At 46.1% G+C, this 20,314-nt stretch overlaps 1 protein-coding gene across 1 annotated transcript; it reads left to right on the top strand.

Annotated features, from left to right (window-relative positions):
• The first annotated feature begins 12,892 nt into the window (after window positions 1–12,892).
• LOC144769523 (olfactory receptor 5V1-like) lies at window positions 12,893–13,840 on the top strand. The gene has a single exon (XM_078653665.1). It carries the CDS (start codon window positions 12,893–12,895, stop codon window positions 13,838–13,840), a length of 948 nt encoding a protein of 315 aa, XP_078509791.1.
• Window positions 13,841–20,314: the final 6,474 nt, after the last annotated feature.

Raw genomic sequence — 20,314 nt, 5'->3', positions numbered from 1 at the left:
AATCCACCCTACCTTCTCCTGAATCTCGTAACTGTGTTTGTTTTCTGTATCTATCTTCTACCTGATCTATAAACTTTTTATCTACATCTGATAATAAGCACATCAAATTATGCCTGTGGGCCTATGCTGTATCTAACTCTGTATCTAACTCTAAAGACGGTAAAAAATACTTTGCTTGTGAACCAGGTCGAACAACACTTTGAAAAGCTGGAAGTCCCCTTTTTTCGATTTCAGTTCCTTATTTACACAGTACAAAAGACATCCTTAACCCTTCTTCTTCCTCTACAGGTAGTCCCTAAATCTCTTCATCTTCCAACCAGACCTAGGTTATCTTCTTTTAACCTATTTATAATGAAGTCTCTTTCATCCAGAATAAGATGTGCTCCGATTATCTCTAGAACATGCTGCAAAAGTTCAAGACGAAGAACAATTATTTCGTGAGACGGAGCTTCAAAGCCAAACGTAGGAAATATCAGTCTGTTCAAGATCAGATTAAGATTTCTGCTCAGCACTGGGGGATTCGGAATAGTGAGGGTCAGTACTCCTTCAATTTCAAGTCCTGGCACCAACAACACAACGTCTATTTTCACGTTAGGACTATTACTGACCACTGTCACTGCCCTCAGCCTCCCGGAACTTAGCACTCCTGGCATCAGTCACAACGTATGACCATTCTGGAGCTGCGTATCTCTGACAAGGCACTCTTATTCGTCTTGATCTTCGTAGACCTCCACAAGCTTGCCCTTCTTAACCCTCTTCTAATTCAGAGTTTTCAGACACAGGAGTAAGATCTCTTTCAGAAACCAGTCGCAAATGCAATCGCCTCTGCCTCTCAGGCCATGCTTCTTCTGTACTTTTAGTTCTTCTGCTCTCTTTTCGCTCACCCTGCACACAACTTCCTTCTGCTGAGTCTGATTCCGGACCATCTTCACAGCAACTTCCTCCTTCTGAGGCAGTCTCAGTGTCGCTATTGTTTTGACCCTCCTCAGCTTGATCTGGTGAGCCATCAGCTTCGTCAGCCACCCTCACTGCTTGGCTTGTCCCCTCCTGTGGCACGGCCACCACAGCTGGATTTTCATTCGAGAGAAGAGCTGTTTCTTCCAAAGGTGCTGAAACTCTGTGGTTGTGAGAAGCATGCACCCAATTTGGCAATCCTCCGCACTTCACTGCAGTGTTCGTCACCAATATAATATGGTAAGGGCCTCTCCAGCGAACATCCAAGCAGCTCTTCCTCACGTGCTTTCAGACACGCACCCAATCACCTGGACTCAGGTTGTGGCAGACATCACTTGAAGCTGGAAAAGTAGCAGCCTGCACTGATGAGACACAGAACGGACCACATCAGCGATTCCCTTGCAATAGTCAAGGATCAGATCATCTGTGATGCTTTTCGAAGCTGTCGATGGCACTGCTGGTAACCTCATAGCCCTCCCCATCAAAACTTCATGAGGTGAAAGGCCTGTTCTCCTGTCTGGTGTACTGCGGATGCTCATAAGCATCAGAGGCAGGGCATCAGGCCACTTCAGAGACATGGACAAACACACTTTCGCCATTCAGGCTTTCAAAGGCCCATTAACCTGCTCCACTATTCCAGAAGCCTCTGGTCGGTAGCTACAATGGAGTCTCTGGTCAATATTCAATGCAGTACAAAGCATCTTCATGATCTCACTATGGAAATGCGTTCCTCTATCTGATTCCAAAGAGGTCGGAAAACCAAATCTAGGTATGAGTTCCCTCAACAGTAACTTAGCTACAGTGAGTGTGTCACACCTCCGTGTTGGGTTAGCCTCCACCCACCTCGAGAACACACATACCACCACCAAAATATACCTCAACCTATTGCACCTAGGCATCTCAATGAAATCCAACTGCATTCTATTGAAAGGTTCCCCGACCTCCCAATGTGACTCATTGTAACCACAGTCTTCTTTCCAGCATTCACTTGTTGACAAGTGACACAGCTCTGACACACAGTTTCCGCTACCGTACGAAATCGTGGATTGTACCACGTCTGTCTGAACACTCGCACCATTGCATCTCTTCCTATATGTACTGCACCATGAATTTGTCTTGCCATGGTCAGCAAGTCATCTGGCAAGACTGCTCTTCCATCACGCGAAACCCAAATGTCAACATCCCCTTTCACACATCCTGACTTGATCCACACACTTTTCTCCTTTCTGAAACCTGTTCCTGCAGGCACTTGAGTTCATCCCAAGTATCTGCCATGGCCAACATCATGTTGAACTCAGTTCTTTCTTGGCTCCCTCCTGTGTAACTTTCAGTGAAAATGCAACCTTGTTCAGCACAGAAACATGCAACTTCATCAGCATATTTATTTCCAAGAGAAACAAAATTTGTACCCCTCCCATGAGCTGTACATTTCACAACAGCAATCTCCCTCAGGCGCTGTGAGGCTTCCAATAGCAGCCTCATAAACTCCCTGTTCCTAATAGGAGACCCAGACAATGTAATGTAACCCCTCTGTGACCTCAGCTGTCCGAAGTCATGAACCACACCAAATCCGTACTGGCTGTCTGTGTAAATGGTAATTCGAATTTGATCAGAGGCCAAGCAGGCACGAGTCAAGGCAATGATTTCACCTACCTGAGCGGAGTATACTCCTTCTAGGCAAGTAGCCTCAACCACTCCCTTAATGGTACATACAGCAAACATTGCTCTCAAATGACCGACACTGTCTCTTAACTATGAACCATCAACAAAGAAAATCTCATCAGGCTCAGACAATGGCTCATCAACAATGTCAGTTCTCGGTTTTGTGCTAAGTTCAGTCACATCGAGACAGTCATGGTCCGCACAATCTTCATCAAATGTGGCAACGGCATCAATGTTGCAGTTTTCAAAACAGAACACCTCCTCAGAGTCACATTCTCCACCCCAAGAATGATTTGCTGGTAGCTTGTTAGTCTATTATTGGTCAGGTGCTGTGTTTTGGTCCTTGTCATCAACAGTTCAACAAAATGCGGAACATACACAGTTAAAGAATGCCCCATAACAATGCTTTCATATCTTTCAATGCTGACACCTGTTGCAGCAATGGATTTTAGACATCCGGGCAACGCTGAAGCTACTAGATCTAAAGTAGCTGAGAAATAGGCAACTAGTCTACGGACACCTCCATGATCCTCAGCCAGAACTGATAATGCACAACCTTTTCGTTCACAACAGAATAGTGGAAAAATCTTGTTGTAGTCAGGCATTCCCAATGTCGGAGCACGACAAAGGTCCTCTCGCAGCTCCAAAAATGCCTTCATACAGTCAATATCCCATGGTACCAGATCACTCACATCCTTGTGCATCAGCCTCTGTAAAGGCTTTTCTTTCAGAGAGAAGTTGGGAACCCACTGGCGACAGTAGGCAACCATCCCTATGAACATTCTGACTTTCCTCTGTGTGGTTGGCACAGCCATACTCATCATTGCCTCAATCCGATCAGGTGACACCTTCCTCCTGCCTTTCTGTATTCGGTCACCCAAATATTGCCCTTCATTCAGACAGTACTGAAGCTTGTATGGGGACATCTTGTGTCCATTCTCTACCAAATGATTCAGTCAGGTGATGGTGTCAAATCCTGCACGCATCCTCAGTTTCGGACGCAACAAGGAGATCGTCTATGTACTGCATGAGAACGGAGTTCTGTGGCAGTACAATACTCTTGAGATTCTTCTTCAAGATCTGATTAAAGATCGATGGACTCCCTGTATACCCTTGAGGAATACAACACCATGTTAACACACAGTTTTCCAGCTTAAATGCAAAAAGTAATTGGCTGTCTTCATGGAGTGCTATCGAAAAAAATGCTTGACACAGGTCAATGATAGTGAACCACTCTGCTTTGCATGGAATCTGAAACAATATTACTGATGGATTCGATACCACTGGACAACATGGAACAACTGTGTTGTTGATCTTTCGCAGGTCCTGCACAATCCTGATTTTCCCACTCGGTTTTGCAATCCCATTATGGATGAGTTGCATGGACTGCCCATTATCTCTTTCAGCATTCCCTGCCTAACCATAGAGTCAATTACAGGTTTTATCCCTGCAATCGTTTCTGGTGACAGATTATACTGGGGTGTTCTTGGAAACTCAATGTTTCGCTTAACCTGAATCTTAACTGGCTCAACTCCTTTGACCAGTCCAATATCCCCTCCTGTGAAGTCAAACACCTTCTGCGAGACTCTCAAATCATGTGGAAGTTCTTCCACGGTCACGACGGGGTACATTTCCATGCACAAATGCTGATTTGCAACCTTAAAGGTGACATCAGCATCATTAGTCTGCACTTCCACTCCCCAGATGCATTTTACTCAACACCCGCTCTGCCTGCAAACACACCGTCGAACTCTGGGACCTTATCAACTCCACCTCCCCAGGCGTCGCATTCCTGTTGGAGACCTGGTTGAACCCCTCCTTGGCACCCAACATCGCCATAGCCATCCCTAACTGCTACAAGATCACCCGCAGGGACCGCACCAACGAAACAGTAGGAGGATTCGCCATCGTCCACATGAACACTCTCAGAGTCTCGGCCAGCACCGATGACACCCTCAGCACCACCAAACACCTGCACTTTCAGATCCACACCGATCCCAACACCACCCTCAGAGGAACCCTCATCAACAGACCCCCCGGACCCCGGCCACAGTTCAGTGACTTCATCAGCACACACGCCATCGCCTCCACAGACTACAACCTCCTCGGGGACCTGAACTTACACCTCGAGAACAACAACGACACCAACTCCACCGCCCTGATTGGCAACCTCGCCAACCTTGGACTCAGACAGCTTATCACAACACCCAAGCACTCTGCTGGCCACACGCTTGATCCATCTTCTCCGCAAGCTCCCACGTCTCCTTCAGCCACATCACCAAACACCATTGGACCAGGCATCTCTGCATCCACTTCACCTTCCAGAAACCCCCCACGCACCACTGCACCCAACAGATCCCTCGCCACTGCTGGAGCAAAGTCACCGAAGACCAGCTAGCCACCACCCTCGCCCGGAGCCCACCCGCCAACCCCACCGACGCCCGCAACCTCAGACAGTGGCTCAACGACTGCACCAACACTCTCGCCCCGATCAAGAAACCGTCCAACCGACACACCAACAAGAAAGCCAGCTGGTTCACCGAGGACCTCCATGCCTCCAAACAAACCTGCCGAAAACTAGAGAAGAAATTGCACCGTGAACAGACACTGGACAGTTACACAGCCCACAAGAACGCCACCCGCAGTCACCATCACCTCATCAGATCCACCAAAAGGGCCTCCTTCAAAGACCGCCTAGACAATAACACACACAACAGCAAAGAGCTCTTCAACATCATGAAGGACCTCTCCAACCCCAGCTCCAACACCAACAACATCCCACCTTCGCAAGACCTGTGCTACTCCCTTGCCACCTTCTGAAATTGCAAGATTGCAGACATCCACAACAGCTTCAACGTCATGACCACCCAACAGCCACTGAGACCTCCGACCCCACGGCCACCATCTGCACAGATCCCTTGCTCTCCTGGACCACCATAAACGAGGACGACACCATCAAAATCATGAACACCATGCCCTCCGGCTGTCCGTCAGACCCATGCCCACACCATATCTTCAACATAGCCAGCACCACCATCGCACCCCATCTCCACAAAGCCATCAACATCTCCTTCGAGACAGCGACCTTGCCCGAGAGCTGGAATCACGCCGAGATCAACGCCTTACTCAAAAAACCCAAAGCCGACGCTAAGGACCTCAAGAACTTCCGACCCATCTCCCTGCTCCCGTTCCCGGCAAAGATCATCGTGAAGACTATCAACAGACAACTGACGCGCTACCTCAAGGATAACAGCATCCTGGACCCATCCCAGTCTGGGTTCCGCAGCAACCACAGCACTGAAAACTGCCCTCATCGCCGCTACCGATCACATCAGGGCCCTGCTGGACATCAGCGAAACAGCGGGCCCTCATCATCATGGACCTGTCAGACGCCTTCAAAACTGTCTGCCACCGCATCCTACGCAAAAGCCTCCACGACGCTGGGATCCGAGACAAAGGCTCTGGATTGGACCACGTTCTTCCTCTCCGGCAGAACCCAGAGCATCGGCCTCCCCCCTTTCCGCTCCGAAGCCTCCAAGATCATCTGCAACGTACCCCAGGGATTATCTCTCAACCTGACATTGTTCAACATCTACATGGTACCGCTCTCCCACGTCACCCGACTGCATGACCTCAGCACCATCTCCTACGTCGACGACACCCAGCTGATCCTCTCCCTCACCAAGGACCCCCTCACCGCCAAAACCAACCTCCATGAAGGAGTGAAAGCCGTCTCTGAGTGGATGAAGAACAGCCATCTGAAGCTGAACTCAGACAAGACAGAAGTCCTCATCCTCGGTGCCACCCCCTCGGCCTGGGATGACTCCTGGTGTCCGACTGCACTGGGAACAGCACCAACACCCTCCAACCACGCATGCAACCTGGGTTTCATCCTCGACTCTACTCTCTTCATGACAAAGCAGGTCAATGCCATCTCATCCTCCTGCTTTAACACCCTCTGCATGCTCTGCAAGATCTACAGGTGGATCCTCACCGAAAAGACAAGAACGGTTACCCAGGCCCTCGCCAGCAGCAGGTTGGACTACGGAAACGCCCTCTACACAGGAGCCTCGGCCAAACTCCTGAAAAGACTACAATGCATACAGAATGCCTCTGCACGCTTGATCCTCGACATCCCTCGCCTCAGCCACATCACACCCCACCTGGGAGACCTGCACTGGCTTCCCATCAACAAGAGGATCACCTTCAATCTCCTCACCCATGCACACAAGGCACTCCACAATACAGGACCAGCATACCTCAACCGCCAACTCCGCTCCACCGACCTCACCCTCGCCACCGTCCCCCGAATCCGAAGGGCGACCTCCGGGAGCAGATCATTCTCCCACCTTGCCGCAAAGACCTGGAACACCCACCCCATCTTCCTACAGCAGACCCAGGACCTGCTAAACTTCAGAAAACAACTCAAGACATGGCTGTTCTAGCAATATCAGCATCCCCCCCAAACGCCTTGAGACCCTCACAGGTGAGTAGTGTGCTTTACAAATATTCTGATTGGGGGTGCAATAGATAGTGCAGTTGAGCTTGCAGAAAAGATCCCTTCCTAGCAGGCAGACTGGGCTTGAATCGCACACCACAAACTAATGTCTATCTCTGAATGTTCCTATTCTCATAGGAATTGGCTCCGTCAATGGGTTCGTCATTCTCTTGTTTGCGACACCTACAACTTGGATTGATTGTCCCGAGAGGGGTACGTCGGGGACTACTGCAGATCTCACAGTAAAAGAGGTAGCACCAGTATCAACCAGAAAGGTAGTAGGGTGACCATCAACATTAGCTTCTACAAATGGTCCCCACTGGTCTACCTCCAAGACTGCCCCAAGAGTGTAGTCTTCCTCCCCCCTCAGGCACTGTCATGCCAACAGGACTGAATAGTACTTATCGCTCCTGTCAAAAAGAGGTATATGCTGGTATCCTTGGTGGCCGGGGAACTTGTACTTGTGGAATCGGTGTTCCCCTTTCATCGATTTTGGTCTCAACACAGCATTTGCCACTTCAGGCACTTGTACTATCTCACCCTCTTGCTGCAGCTGGTTCGCTGGGTTCAAGGGACACTCAAACCTCCAATGTCCAACCTGGTGACACGCAGTGGTATTTTTCAATGCCGTCACATCCACTCTCACTTTGGTGCCCTGAATTTCCCTTTCCTTGGTGTTGACTATTCTGTTTTTTCCCTAGCAGTCCTCCATTCGGCAGCATCTGGATTCCCTTATCAGCTGCTTGCATCTGGACTAACATCAGTTTATCGTTAAGCTTTCTATGTTTCGAGTCTACCTCATCGCTGCAATACCTGGCATATTGCAGTATTTCATCTACCGGCTTGTTTTGCCAGCAGATCAAATGCTGTTGGATCATGAAGCAAATCTCAGGTCTCAGACCCAAAATGAACTTAGAAACAAAATGTCCCATGTCTCTGGGGTCTAAAGTATCCAGCCCACTGTACTGTTTAAAAACTTGCAAAAGCCTCTCATAACATTCATGCACCGTCTCCTTTGGTTCCTGAACCGTTCGATCTATCTTGACCCAATCAATATTCTGTGGCGATATCTTGGACTTCAGCCATGTGATCACTTGCTCATACTTTTTCATTACCATTCGTGACAGCATCCCTATCTGGCTCAGAGGTAGGCCAATCGATCACAACTTTTCAAGCTGCCCACAAATCACTCGGAACCACCATATCATACAGTGTGTTCAGATCAATCCACAACACCTTCTAGATCTTAACAAAACGATCAACCTGTTTGTACCATTCAATTGACCTCTCCCTCAGTTTAGGGAAATCATTTGTAAATGCTGCTAGATCACCCCTACTCCAAGGCGTATGCACATACCATCGACTAGATGCCTCTTGCAAAGGGTAATTCCTTACTCCTAATATTCCTCCTTCTGGAGGTGGTGTCTCTGCTATACTCTTTTTGTCACTCTTCTTTATGGGCCATCTTTCTTCCCACTTATCGAGCCTGTTCAATGTTCGTATCCCTATGATCAATTCCCAAATGCGAGCATTCAGCCCAATAACCTTCTTCTCTTCCAGATACTGATCACTGTACTGTAATCTGTGGTTCCCCTATAACATTTTCGTTTTAGACAAATCCACCTCATATCTGTTTGCCAATTCAGTTAGTTTCTCATGTGCCGGTCTTGCCTTTCGAGTCACATCCTTTACTATAAACAGCAACTCGTCTGGTTCATAAAGTTCCACTCGTTCCAAAGGCAAGTTTCCCTCAACTATCTCATCCACTTCTGCTTTTAACCTCATCACATCTAACATCTTTGCCCTTATGGCCACTTTCAGAGTACCTCGACTAGATGCACCACTCGACTCTCCGCAATCGCTGTTCAGTTCTCTGCATCTATTCCTTTCAGCTGTATCTCTAAGTGCTGGTCTGTTTCCTGTACTTCGATTGTCCCAACATCCTGTCATCCTATTATTCTGATTCTCCACTGGCTGTTCCCACGTTCTTAAATCTGATCTTAACTCGGCAAAAGGTTTAGGCGTCGGCCCCGTCAGATCCATCCGTCCTCTTGACGAGTCTGCCGTAGTTGGCACCGGCGTACTCGATTCCATGGGTCTCGGTAATTAAACCATTCTGCTCACTGTACCATTCTCTCCAGAGCTAGTTCCCTCTGCCACTGCTGACTGCGATGAACTCCCATTCTCACCTGATCTGGAACATACATTGACACTATGGACCAATGGTAACCGGTAACGTAAGGGCATCCGGCAACCTCCTAGCTTCCGGATTCACTAGAGTCTGCCTTCCCATCCCTCCGGTTGAGAGTCTCCCAACGATTCCTGCATTAGGTGGAACTTGTGATTCTCTAGTTCGTTCTGTCGGGGCTGATTTTCCCTCTCCTGAGTCTGGGTTGTGTGGAGGTGGTCTCTCTGATAACAGCCTTTCTATCAGACTTTCATCTGTATCACTATCATCTTCATCGCTACTCTTCTTTTGGGTGTTCCCTTCCTTAACTATCAGTGTAAACAACTTATCCCCTTCGATGGTTTGTACTCTCTTCCTTTTCTCCAATGCATCCCATTTCCCATCTTGGAATGCTCTGACTGACCTTTTCACTCATTCCTGACTCCTGTCCCTTTTCCTTTTGCGTGCCGCCAAATCCATGCGTGTAGCGCTTCAAATTGTGTTGGTCTAGGCAAAGGGTGCAAAGAAGCCATGATTGTTTTCAACCGATACAACACTTCCAATCTAATGTCCCATACCGGGGAAAAGTCAGTTCCTCATTTCCTTCTGTCATTTTGCACCAATTTTCGAGCCAAAGTATAGTATGCAATCCCACATTCGTGGCCATGTAATGAGTTGGGGTATCCTCGGGCAGAGCCTCTTCTCCTCCTCGAGTAACCACCCTTTTTTCTCCTCTACACAAATCTCGTAAAACTTTAAAACATTTCATGATGAAGTCAACTTTCTTCCTTTCACGGCATTCTCTTACTTCCTGATGACAATCCACCATTACCAGCAAAACTTCACATCAACTGACCTATCACAGCGCGGCACCTTCTGACATCACTTTCCTCCACTCTCATGCAGTTCCCATCCTTTACAATCCATCTCTCACCCACTCAATCATCCCATTCATACACTTAAATAACCATTTGTCTGCAAAACGTTCAAGCAGTCACTTCTCTGACTGTCCACAGTCTCCTGTAATTATCTTCCTCAATCTGGCAACTGTCTGTCTGCAAAATGACCGGACAATCACCTCAGCTGATAGGTTACAAACGCCTGATGTTCCACATACAGCAAACCACGACCAGCGTCAGTTACTCACGCACTCACACATTCGCTCTCCCTATCTTGTCCCAGGTAGTCGATGGCGCATCACGACTCCCTTTTCAATGGTCGACAATTACGCTCTGGGTGTGTTCTACACCACAGTCTCTTAGGCTACTCATCGACCCTAAGATTCCCGGGCTGCGTGCGCTCACAGCCTGATCTCACAATCACTCAACACTCGCTATAAAACCGCAAGACATCACAACATTAAACAACACCGCAATCTAACAAAACATAACACTGTTCATACTCAGTCTCCCACGAACAGCTGCTTTCACCGCTCCGTCCCTCTCCGTCAGTTTCTATGAAACGCTGCCGTCCTCCGCTGACAATCCGCTGGACAATCATCACCTGAATTCTATGGGGCTCGGGAAACTCCTAATCTAGATCTCCCCTTACTCTAGAGATAACCATCCTCGTTTGCTACCAACTTATGATGCTGGATTCTTATCTAGATTTTTTTAACCTCTGCTTACCAACCTTAAGAATCCTTGGCCAACTGGATCGTTATTATCTGCTAAGAAGTGTAAAGGGGAGAAAGGAGAAAACCCAATTCATTTATAACTTTTATAAGTGACAAAATCAATCCAATTCAAGAGGACTACTGACTACGAAAGAAAAGTTTTGAAGGTTTATTACAGAGCCAAAAACAATTGAATATACAAGCATCTCAACAAGAGATTAAGAAATAAACGGGCACTAATACAAACATATTCCTACGCAGGAGTCTTATCCAACTCAGAATAAGCAAGATAGTTAGTTCCAAAAGCATCAGGCAAACAATGACAGTCCCTATTTGAATCTTTGACTGCATTGACCTATAGGAAGAAAAGATAATTAGTCTATCCCTACACTACCACTAAAGTGACATCCTTACTCAGCATTATACCAAGGCAAGAGAAAAAGAGGTGTCAGCAGTGAAGACTTCCTCAGAAGTACACTCACTTTGCATAGGTAAGTAGCCAAAGATACAGAGCTCGTTCTAAGATGCTCCTTCTCGCTTCCCCTCTAGTCTTCATCTCCTCGATTCCTTCCTAGACTGCTCCACCCTACGGGGCACTGTCCCTAATACAAAATCCCAAAACTTTAGGATACGCCCTTGGCACGCCCCGTCGGACAGGTCTTCTTCCAGTAGTTTTCCATCTAAACTCTGACTCCATCCAAAAACCGTTGAAGTGTCCTTGGGACCCAGGCACCTTCTCCACTTAAAGTATCATATCTGCATTCCAGTACACTCCCATGGCGCCTTCTCCTTCCATCCAAAATCCTAAAACAAAGAGTTATTCTGCCTAACAAGACATGTGTCCTTGCACCTGCAACAGAAAGCCTAGGAGCAAATCGACCTTGCACGCGCACACTTCTACAGTCTACATTTCAACTAAGAAAAAGAGCCTTCCCAAGGAAAATACATTTCGGGCCTACAATATTCAGCTAACATAAGAAATCCCAAATAGGCCTTTTCTGATACTCATATGTGACCAGGCCTTTACACATTTAAGCATACATTTCTAAAATCACGTTATAAGTATTACATTCATAGTCATCTAATGCATTACATCTTGTTACATGAATGAGCAAATCTACACGTGCAACTTTAATATGGCGCACATTTTAGTCCTAATGCATCACCTTATTCATAGACTAATACATTTTGCATCACCTAACGCACATTTCCTGATTCAACAATACATTAGTCTTCAAACGATATGAGTACATCAGTAATCACACTAATAATGCTGTTTTAATACTACACTTCTACTAGCCACACGTTAATGCAATCCTCTAAATATGCGAGTGCTGACTACCCATGATTATAATGCACCCCTACAAATTTCAGAATAACATGGCGCTCTATCAAGGCCATTACATAGGAACAAATACAACAGTAGAGGTGGCAAAAGTAGGTGACTTCTTTATTTGAAAGATGAAACTCTAGCCACAGTCCAGCAGTAAGTTCCATCTCAGTCACAGTTCTCAAGGCTTCTCTTCAAATACAAACATTCTAACATTCCAAATGGGCCATACCAACACAGGATAGGTATGTATAAAAATACTAAACATCTGCAACAAAATCTAAAAGTAGCAACATGAAGGACAATTTACCATAACTACATAAAACATTTAAATTAGCCTCCATTGTACCTTAAAATCCTATTTCTTAAACAAGAGTTGAGCATGGAGTAGAGAGAGGAGCACAAATAGGGGAGAAGGGGCAGAAAATTAGGGCAAGAGCGGGTGAGGGAGGAAGCAAAGAAGAGAAAAATAGAGATGTATTATATTCATATACATCACTGGGTTAAATATAAGTAGAATTTCTTTTTTTTTTTAGTTTGCTAGATTGTTGCATGAAATATATGCTTCTTAACAATTCTTATTACCCAATGCAATCTGCTGTTCCCATGAATAATGTTTGCCCTTTTTAATTCTCTATAGATATTACATCATCACCTGATCAAGGCATGCAAAACAAGACCACTGTGGAAGAATTCGTTTTGCTTGGCTTCTCTACCCTCCCAGAGCTTAAAATCACCCTGTTTGTTCTGTTCCTCTCACTCTATCTTTCCATGTTGATGGGTAACTTTCTCATTGTGACCATCACCTTGACTGACCCTCGTCTCAACACACCCATGTACTACTTCCTTCGTCACCTTTCAATTCTTGAAATCTGCTACACATCTGTGACCATCCCCAAAATGTTAGAGAACTTCCTAGCTAACCGAAATACCATCCTTTATGCTGGTTGTGCTGCGCAGCTATACTTCTTTATTTCACTTGGTAGTATTGAATGCACTCTACTTGCCGTCATGGCGTATGACCGGTTTGTTGCCATCTGCTACCCGTTAGGATACCCCATCATTATGAGTAGGTGGGTGTGTCATTCGTTGGTGAGCATCTCATGGCTAAGTGGCTTTCTCAATTCCATGGTGCACACAGTCTTCACTTTCCGACTCCCATTCTGCTCCTCAAATGAGGTTAAGCAGTTCTTCTGTGACATTCCACCATTGCTGAACCTGGCTTGTGCTGATACACACACAAACGAAATGGTGCTCTTTGTAGTTGGGGGCCTGTATGGCCTTGGATCTTTCCTGCTCACTCTCATCTCCTACATCCAAATCATCTCAGCCATACTAAAAATACGTACTAAAGCAGGCCAACGTAAAGCCTTCTCCACCTGCACATCTCATCTCATCGTGGTCAGTCTTTTCTATGGGACCTCCTTCTTCATGTACCTGCGTCCCACCTCTAGTTATTCACTAGATCAAGAGAAACTGATCCCTGTCTTCTATGCTGTGGTCACTCCAACCTTGAACCCCATTATCTACAGTCTACGGAACAAGGAGATCAAAGGGGCACTTAGGAAAATAGTGTATAAAACAATAGTGTTGTATAGAAATATTAAAATGTAAAGTTCATTCGAGCCACAAAATCCATTTGAGTTCTTCTGAGGATTTCGCCACTGCAGGACTGTTTCTGCCCTTACTAATCTCATTATCCTACCTCAGCCCTGAGCAGACCACAAACAGATGTGTCACCATCAATCATAGACTATCTGTGCTATGAGGCTGCCTTATGTGCACCACATACACACACACACACACAAAGTATTGAGTCTTTATTCCGAACAGGATGTATGTGTGAAGTCCATCTGGATCTTGGCAAAAACCTAAAGAAGACTAGGGTGAACAAAACATTTTGGGGTAGATCTTAGGAGAAGTGAAGTCTATAAAGGCATCCTATTAAGGAGAAAGAAAGGGAGTATTTTATACTACATTTATTACTTGGTTGATACCAAAGGCTCCGGGGCTATTGAGGATTGTGAATATTTGTCTTGGTTTTTCTCCCACTTCTCAACGGCATTTGGTGTTTACTGACCTTTCCGCGTTTGGTTTGTGTAAGAAATTGGGTTAACAGCTGTGAGTCCTTCATAAGTAATAGGTCCACAGTTGTCTCATAACTGGGAAACAAGTACCATTATAGCACTTGACTCTCTCAAGATAGTGAGGCAGAGCAGTCTAAGCAGTCCAGGCTCAGGGAAATGGTGTAGGCTAGCAATCACAATTCACTGGCACTCAACAACAACGCTCCATCAATTATTGTCTAATCAGTGCTTTTTCTCTAAAAAGGAAAGGTAGTCTTATTACATACTTATTAAATACTATACATTAAATTACAAATAAATAAATCAGTTAGATTAAAATTCTTTTGTGACACCCTCATATCACATTACAACACTGGTGGGTGCCTTAACCACATAGTTCTCGGAAGTCCTCATCCTGGGATCTTCGCCCTCCGCCTGGGACGACTCTTGGTGGCACCCAGCCCTGGGCACCGCACCCAAGCCAACCGACCACGCACGCAACCTGGGCTTCATCCTGGACCCCTCCCTCTCGATGACCAGACAAGTCAACGCCGTCTCCTCGTCGTGCTTCAACACCCTGCGTATGCTTCGCAAGATCGTCCGCTGGATCCCGACCGAGACCAGGAAGACTGTCACCGAGGCACTCATCACCAGCCGACTGGACTACGGAAACGCCCTCTACGCCGGAACCATAGCCAAGCTACAGAAAAGACTCCAGCGCATCCAGAACGCCTCTGCCCGACTCATCCTGGATGTCCCCCGACGCAGCCACATCTCCAGCCACCTGAGGAACCTGCACTGGCTCCCCGTCGACAAGAGGATCACGTTCCGGCTCCTCACCCACACACACAAGTCTCTCCACGAAATGGGCCCCAAGTACCTCAACGACCGCCTGACCTTCTACACGCCCACCTGCCAGCTACGGTCCACCAGCCTCGCCCTCGCAGCCGTACCACGCATCCGAAGAGCCACCGCCGGAGGAAGATCCTTCTCTTACCTGGCTGCCAAGACTTGGAACTCCCTCCCCATCCACCTTCGGCTGACCCAGGACCATCTCGCCTTCAGGAAACAACTCAAGACCTGGCTGTTCAAGCAGTAGCATACCCCTCCCCCCAAGCGCCTTGAGACCCTCCCGGGTGAGTAGTGCGCTATACAAATGGCATGATTGATTGATTGATAGTCACAATGCCCTCCACCTATATCAGATGCACTATCATAAAATAATGGGTGTAAGTGTAAATACAGTAGGACTATTGGCTTTGTCAAGGCATCACCACATTAATAATAATAGTTTGTCAAGGTAAAACATAATGAGGGGCATTAGTATATATAAGGAATGCTTACTGGCTTTGTCAGAATGTCACGCCTTACTGAAATCAACCACATGCCATGTTTCAACATAACACCATTGTTTACATCAATGGAAATGGTAAACATTCATTGTTCACATCCAAACTGCCAAAAAAGCAGATGAATTCAAAACAGCATGCATGTCTGAGTCTTTCTTAACTTGCAACAGGCCACATAAGATCAACCACTAGGAGTTCCCGCATTCCCAAAGCCTAAGAACAAAAAGATCCAGCTTCGGAAGAGCTTCCAGCCGATGTAAACCTCCCCTGGAGTCATACTATTAGGGCCCCAGGAGTCTTAGGGTTAAGTTTTCCTAAAGTATTTTTGAGGGCTGTTGCCCCTCCTGCAGTCCCGACAACTCATTGGGTAGCAACTAAGTAGTCCCATAATGCTTTGAACATGCAGGGAATTACGTGGTGCTCCTCAGCTAATTTTTATGTATTTTACATGAGTGACAAGAGCTGTGGCACTTCGGTGCCCTGCCTTGTGCCTCGTGCCATTTCCTTTTGCTTCTTTTATTTTTAGTGTCCTGGTCACACTTGGAAACTGCACAATCTTCTGTAATGTTGCAAACTGAGGAAGGAGACGCAATGCCCCCGGGACACTAGCCATCTGCTGGCACGCCTCTCAGGGCAATATGGGTGCCATTCTCCCTTGCTCCTACTGCGTGCAAACCATTTTTATTTCTGGCTCCTTCCCACAAACAAAGATGTTTAGTGTCCTGTTGTAGTGAATTACCATTTATTGCTTAGTGTACCCCCAGAATTTTGTCTTATTTGTTTTTACTTGCTGTAGAACTCTCTGCACTTTACCTGTGCTAAACAGTGGCAAAGTTCATGTGTTCCTTCTTTCAACATGACAACAATTGTATAGCCTTATTTGGCCATTTGAATATACCTATAAGCCCCTACAATATGGTGCAAAGTGTACCCATGGCCTAAACGTTAAATGTCACGAGTGGACAGAAGTACCAGTTGTGCCACTCGCTAGAGTGACAAAGTAAAACATGCCTACTACTGTAGTCTGACTAAAGCAGCTTTTAAACTGCAATTCTACCTGTCAAAATAAACCCTTTTGTCAGTTCCTAACTATCCTTTAAAATATTAATGTCACCCTAAAGTAGGCCTTACTGCCCATAAGTCATGGTACATTGCATTTAGAAGTAAGGTATGTAAAAATGTAATGCTACCCAAGGTTTTACAGTAAATAAATGTCCAAAAGCATTTTTTTCTGTAGCAAGGCTGGCTGTTCCATAGATAAACACTGGGATACAATTTTAAATTTAATAATGATAACGGTGGGTAGGAAACACCCAGAAATGTATTCCTTGGACTCACTTTTTCTTGAAAGTCCAGTCAAGTCTTTCAATAAATATTATGGAAAAGGAACTTTAGGAAGTTTACTTTTCTTAGCCTAAAGCCTTTGGAGGATTATTTAGAATAGCCTCCAGCTGCAGTACTCTATGGGGCAGATTTATGTCGGACTTGCGCCACGTTTATGCCGCCGTTGCGTCACGCAACGGCGCGGAAACGTGGCGCATCCCTGCGACCTATTTACAACGTGACGCATCTAGGCAGATGCGTCACGTTGTAAAGCCCTGCACCACATGAAACCTGCGTCAGGTTTCATGTGGGCGTTCTGTCGCAGGGTGGGCGTTCCCTCGTAGGAAAGCCCCGTAAAACTGACGCAGTGAAATCTACAAGATTTCACTGAGTCACTTTTACGATGCTGCTGGGTCAAATCCTTACGCCTGCTTGAAGCAGGCGTAAGGAGTGACGCACCACGTTATGTATGGGTGGCCTCTGTACATTGCAGGAGTTGCGTCGCACTTGCGACGCTACTCCAGCAATGCGCCGCCCGTACACCACAAGATGCGTCACGCATCTGCCCTTCCTTGCACCATGGTGCGCCGCATTGTAAATGCGGCGCATCTGTGGTGCCGCAAGGAGGGAATTGCGTGACGCATCAGTTCTGGCGCATCCCTGCTGATTTGCAGAGATGCGCCAGAACTCATAAATCTGCCCCCAAGTGCTTAAATCTGAATGAGGTGTGAAAATTGTTCCCACAGAAAGAAACAAAGGTTTGGGTGTGGAGAGGTGTTTCTGTTCCTCTGGCAGTATGACCATTTGTGCAGTGCCCAAAAACTTAATTATCTTCAAAGGTGCCCCCCCTATCATAGATAGATTCCAGGTGACCCCTGGCCGGGCCTTTCTTTGTTTCCCTCAGACATCCACTCACCAATCTTAGTGGAAGAGGAGCTGCTCCCAGAACTGGTTTGAAGAGATTACAGAGGAGGGATTGCTCATTTCCCTGGCCACACCTCTGAGAGCGGGCACATACGCTGTACACAAGGGGAGAAGTGTTTCATCTTCTATGGGATTATTTTCAGTAGGGCACAAAGGAGATGCTGCAAAAGTAGGTAGGGTAACCACTGGTAAATTTCTCCCATTGGTTAGGAAGGAGTCACCCCCACCTACAGGCTAGTGACAGGCATAATTGTGGCATCCCCAATACTCTCCTTAGAACAGTACTGGGCTTGTGGAAGATCAGATTAGGACTGAACCTGATGTTGGAAACCTGAGAAGAGTCCTAAAGGACTGGACCAGCTCTCCCTCTTGTGCCGAGGGCAAAGAAGTAGACTCCAAGGGTTATAAGACTGCTCTCCACTTCAAGCTACATGGGAACAACAAGCTACAAGAGAGGCCTTTCCTCAAACTACCCAGATGGCCTGTTCTAACTGGGCCTGCCCTGGACCCTGCTGGTGGTTCCTGTTGGAGCAAGTTTTGACTCCCAAGTACTGTTCCTCAGGTCCTCAAACCCTGGCTGTGTGAATATGTACTCATACTAACATTTTGAGAAACATAGGATTTAGAAACCTTTTGACTCCAAAGACCTTCAAGTGCCTGGTAATCCTGCCAAGCCGAAATAACCTAAGTGCGTTGTCCCTGGGCTGAAGATCAGGTGTTTCCTACTTGGGGAGCTTCTGCAGCTGCAAATCCAATTCAAAGGGACAACACAGAGAAGGTATCTGGGATTGTGGTGTCCTCTTTAGCTACAAACTTCAGCCTTGCCCTTGTGGTGGAATCTGAGCTCCAGAAAAGTTATTAATTCTGAACGTAGAAATGCGCCAAAAGTATCTGGTCACCGAAGGACCTTCCTTGGACATAACATTAGAATTTTTCCAATTCAGAGCTTTCCCTCCAAAAGTCAATGGCTTCACCAGGACCTTGTCCACTGGCTATCCAATCTTGTGGAGCACTCTTTAGTCACAGATAAAACTTCTGACTTGGTCGAGCTTGGCTTCTATAGCTAACCGCCTCTCCATTGTAGTCATCGTCAAATCGCGACTTGGTCTCGTAACATCTCAATGAGTTGACTGTCGCTGGTGCGCAATGCTTTTTGGTGTCATTTTTAACCTTAAACTTTAGAAATTCACGTCTGGTTCTTCTCATTGGAATATTATTGTTCTAGTTTAATTTTATTTATTGAAAGATGCTCTATTTTTCTGAATTGGTTTGGGATTTTTTTATTGTTGTTTTTTTACTTGATAAATGTTTTAGTACCTCATATATACTTTACACATTGCCTCTAAATTAAATCTGTCAGCTCTGTGCCATAGCTACCATGGGTTGAGATGAGATTGATTTGGTGACTTTACTAGTTCACCCTCATAAGGATTATGATTATTAGTTGAGTTGGGTATCTCCCCCCTCAATCAATGATCCAATGCCTTACAGGATTCAATTTTTACCACTGACCAATGCCTTGGGTCCAAATTTAAACACTACAGTCAATGAATATCATGGGATTTTACTGAAAAATCTATATTTTGAAGCAAGCACTGGACCAGTCATTTAAATATTGTAAGAAATTGGGACTATTGGTTGGGGGAACCCCACTCAAGCAACAACCACAATATTTGTCAGGTGGACTACAAAAATCACTAAATTAGCCTGTGCTTAACCCTCTGATCTGTGCTTAACCCTCTGTTAGCTTGCCACAAAAGCAGTCAGGCTTACCTTAGAGGCATATGTAATGTATTTATGCAGCACACAAACAGTAATCAAGGGAAAACACAACACAAGACAAATCCCAATCCAGTTTAGAGAAAAATAGAGTAACGTTTAAGAAATAATTGTATCAGAACAATTAATTAACAATTAATTAAAATTAGTAGAACTTGAGATATTGAATGTTAAAGGTTTGCTTAAAAATAGGGTAAAAAGGCATCAAGCACCAAATGAGGGTATCTGGTCATGCTGAACAGAGACACAATTACAAGTTCAAGCTGAACATAATGGATTGCAGGCTGGGCACAGGACAAGTTTGGGCTGCTGGGAGTTGTACCTTGGTGCGAGGTCTGTGTGGCGTTGGTTTGTGAGGATTTGCACCACCCTGCATCGGTTCCGTTGAGGCTTGCAGCTGTGTGGTGAGCTTTACAGGGATTTGCATCTCTCTGCATCAGTTCTGATGAGGCTTTCATCTGTGCAGCGAAGCTTTGCAGAGCCTAGCGTCTTTCAACGTAGGTTTCAGTGAAGCTTTCAGTGTGGTAAGGCTCTGTTTCTTCACTTAGGCAAGGTGTTGTTCTCTCTGATGCCAGCCAAGGGTCTAGGTCATGGGGAGGCACCTCTTGAAAATCAGGGACTCAAGTCAGCAGAGGCTAACATGGTTT

This window comes from Lissotriton helveticus, chromosome 7 (genome assembly GCF_964261635.1).
Source record: "Lissotriton helveticus chromosome 7, aLisHel1.1, whole genome shotgun sequence".
Lineage (NCBI taxonomy): Eukaryota > Metazoa > Chordata > Amphibia > Caudata > Salamandridae > Lissotriton > Lissotriton helveticus.
Note: the sequence above shows the minus strand (reverse complement) of the source record. Positions and strands in the feature narration are given on the sequence as shown.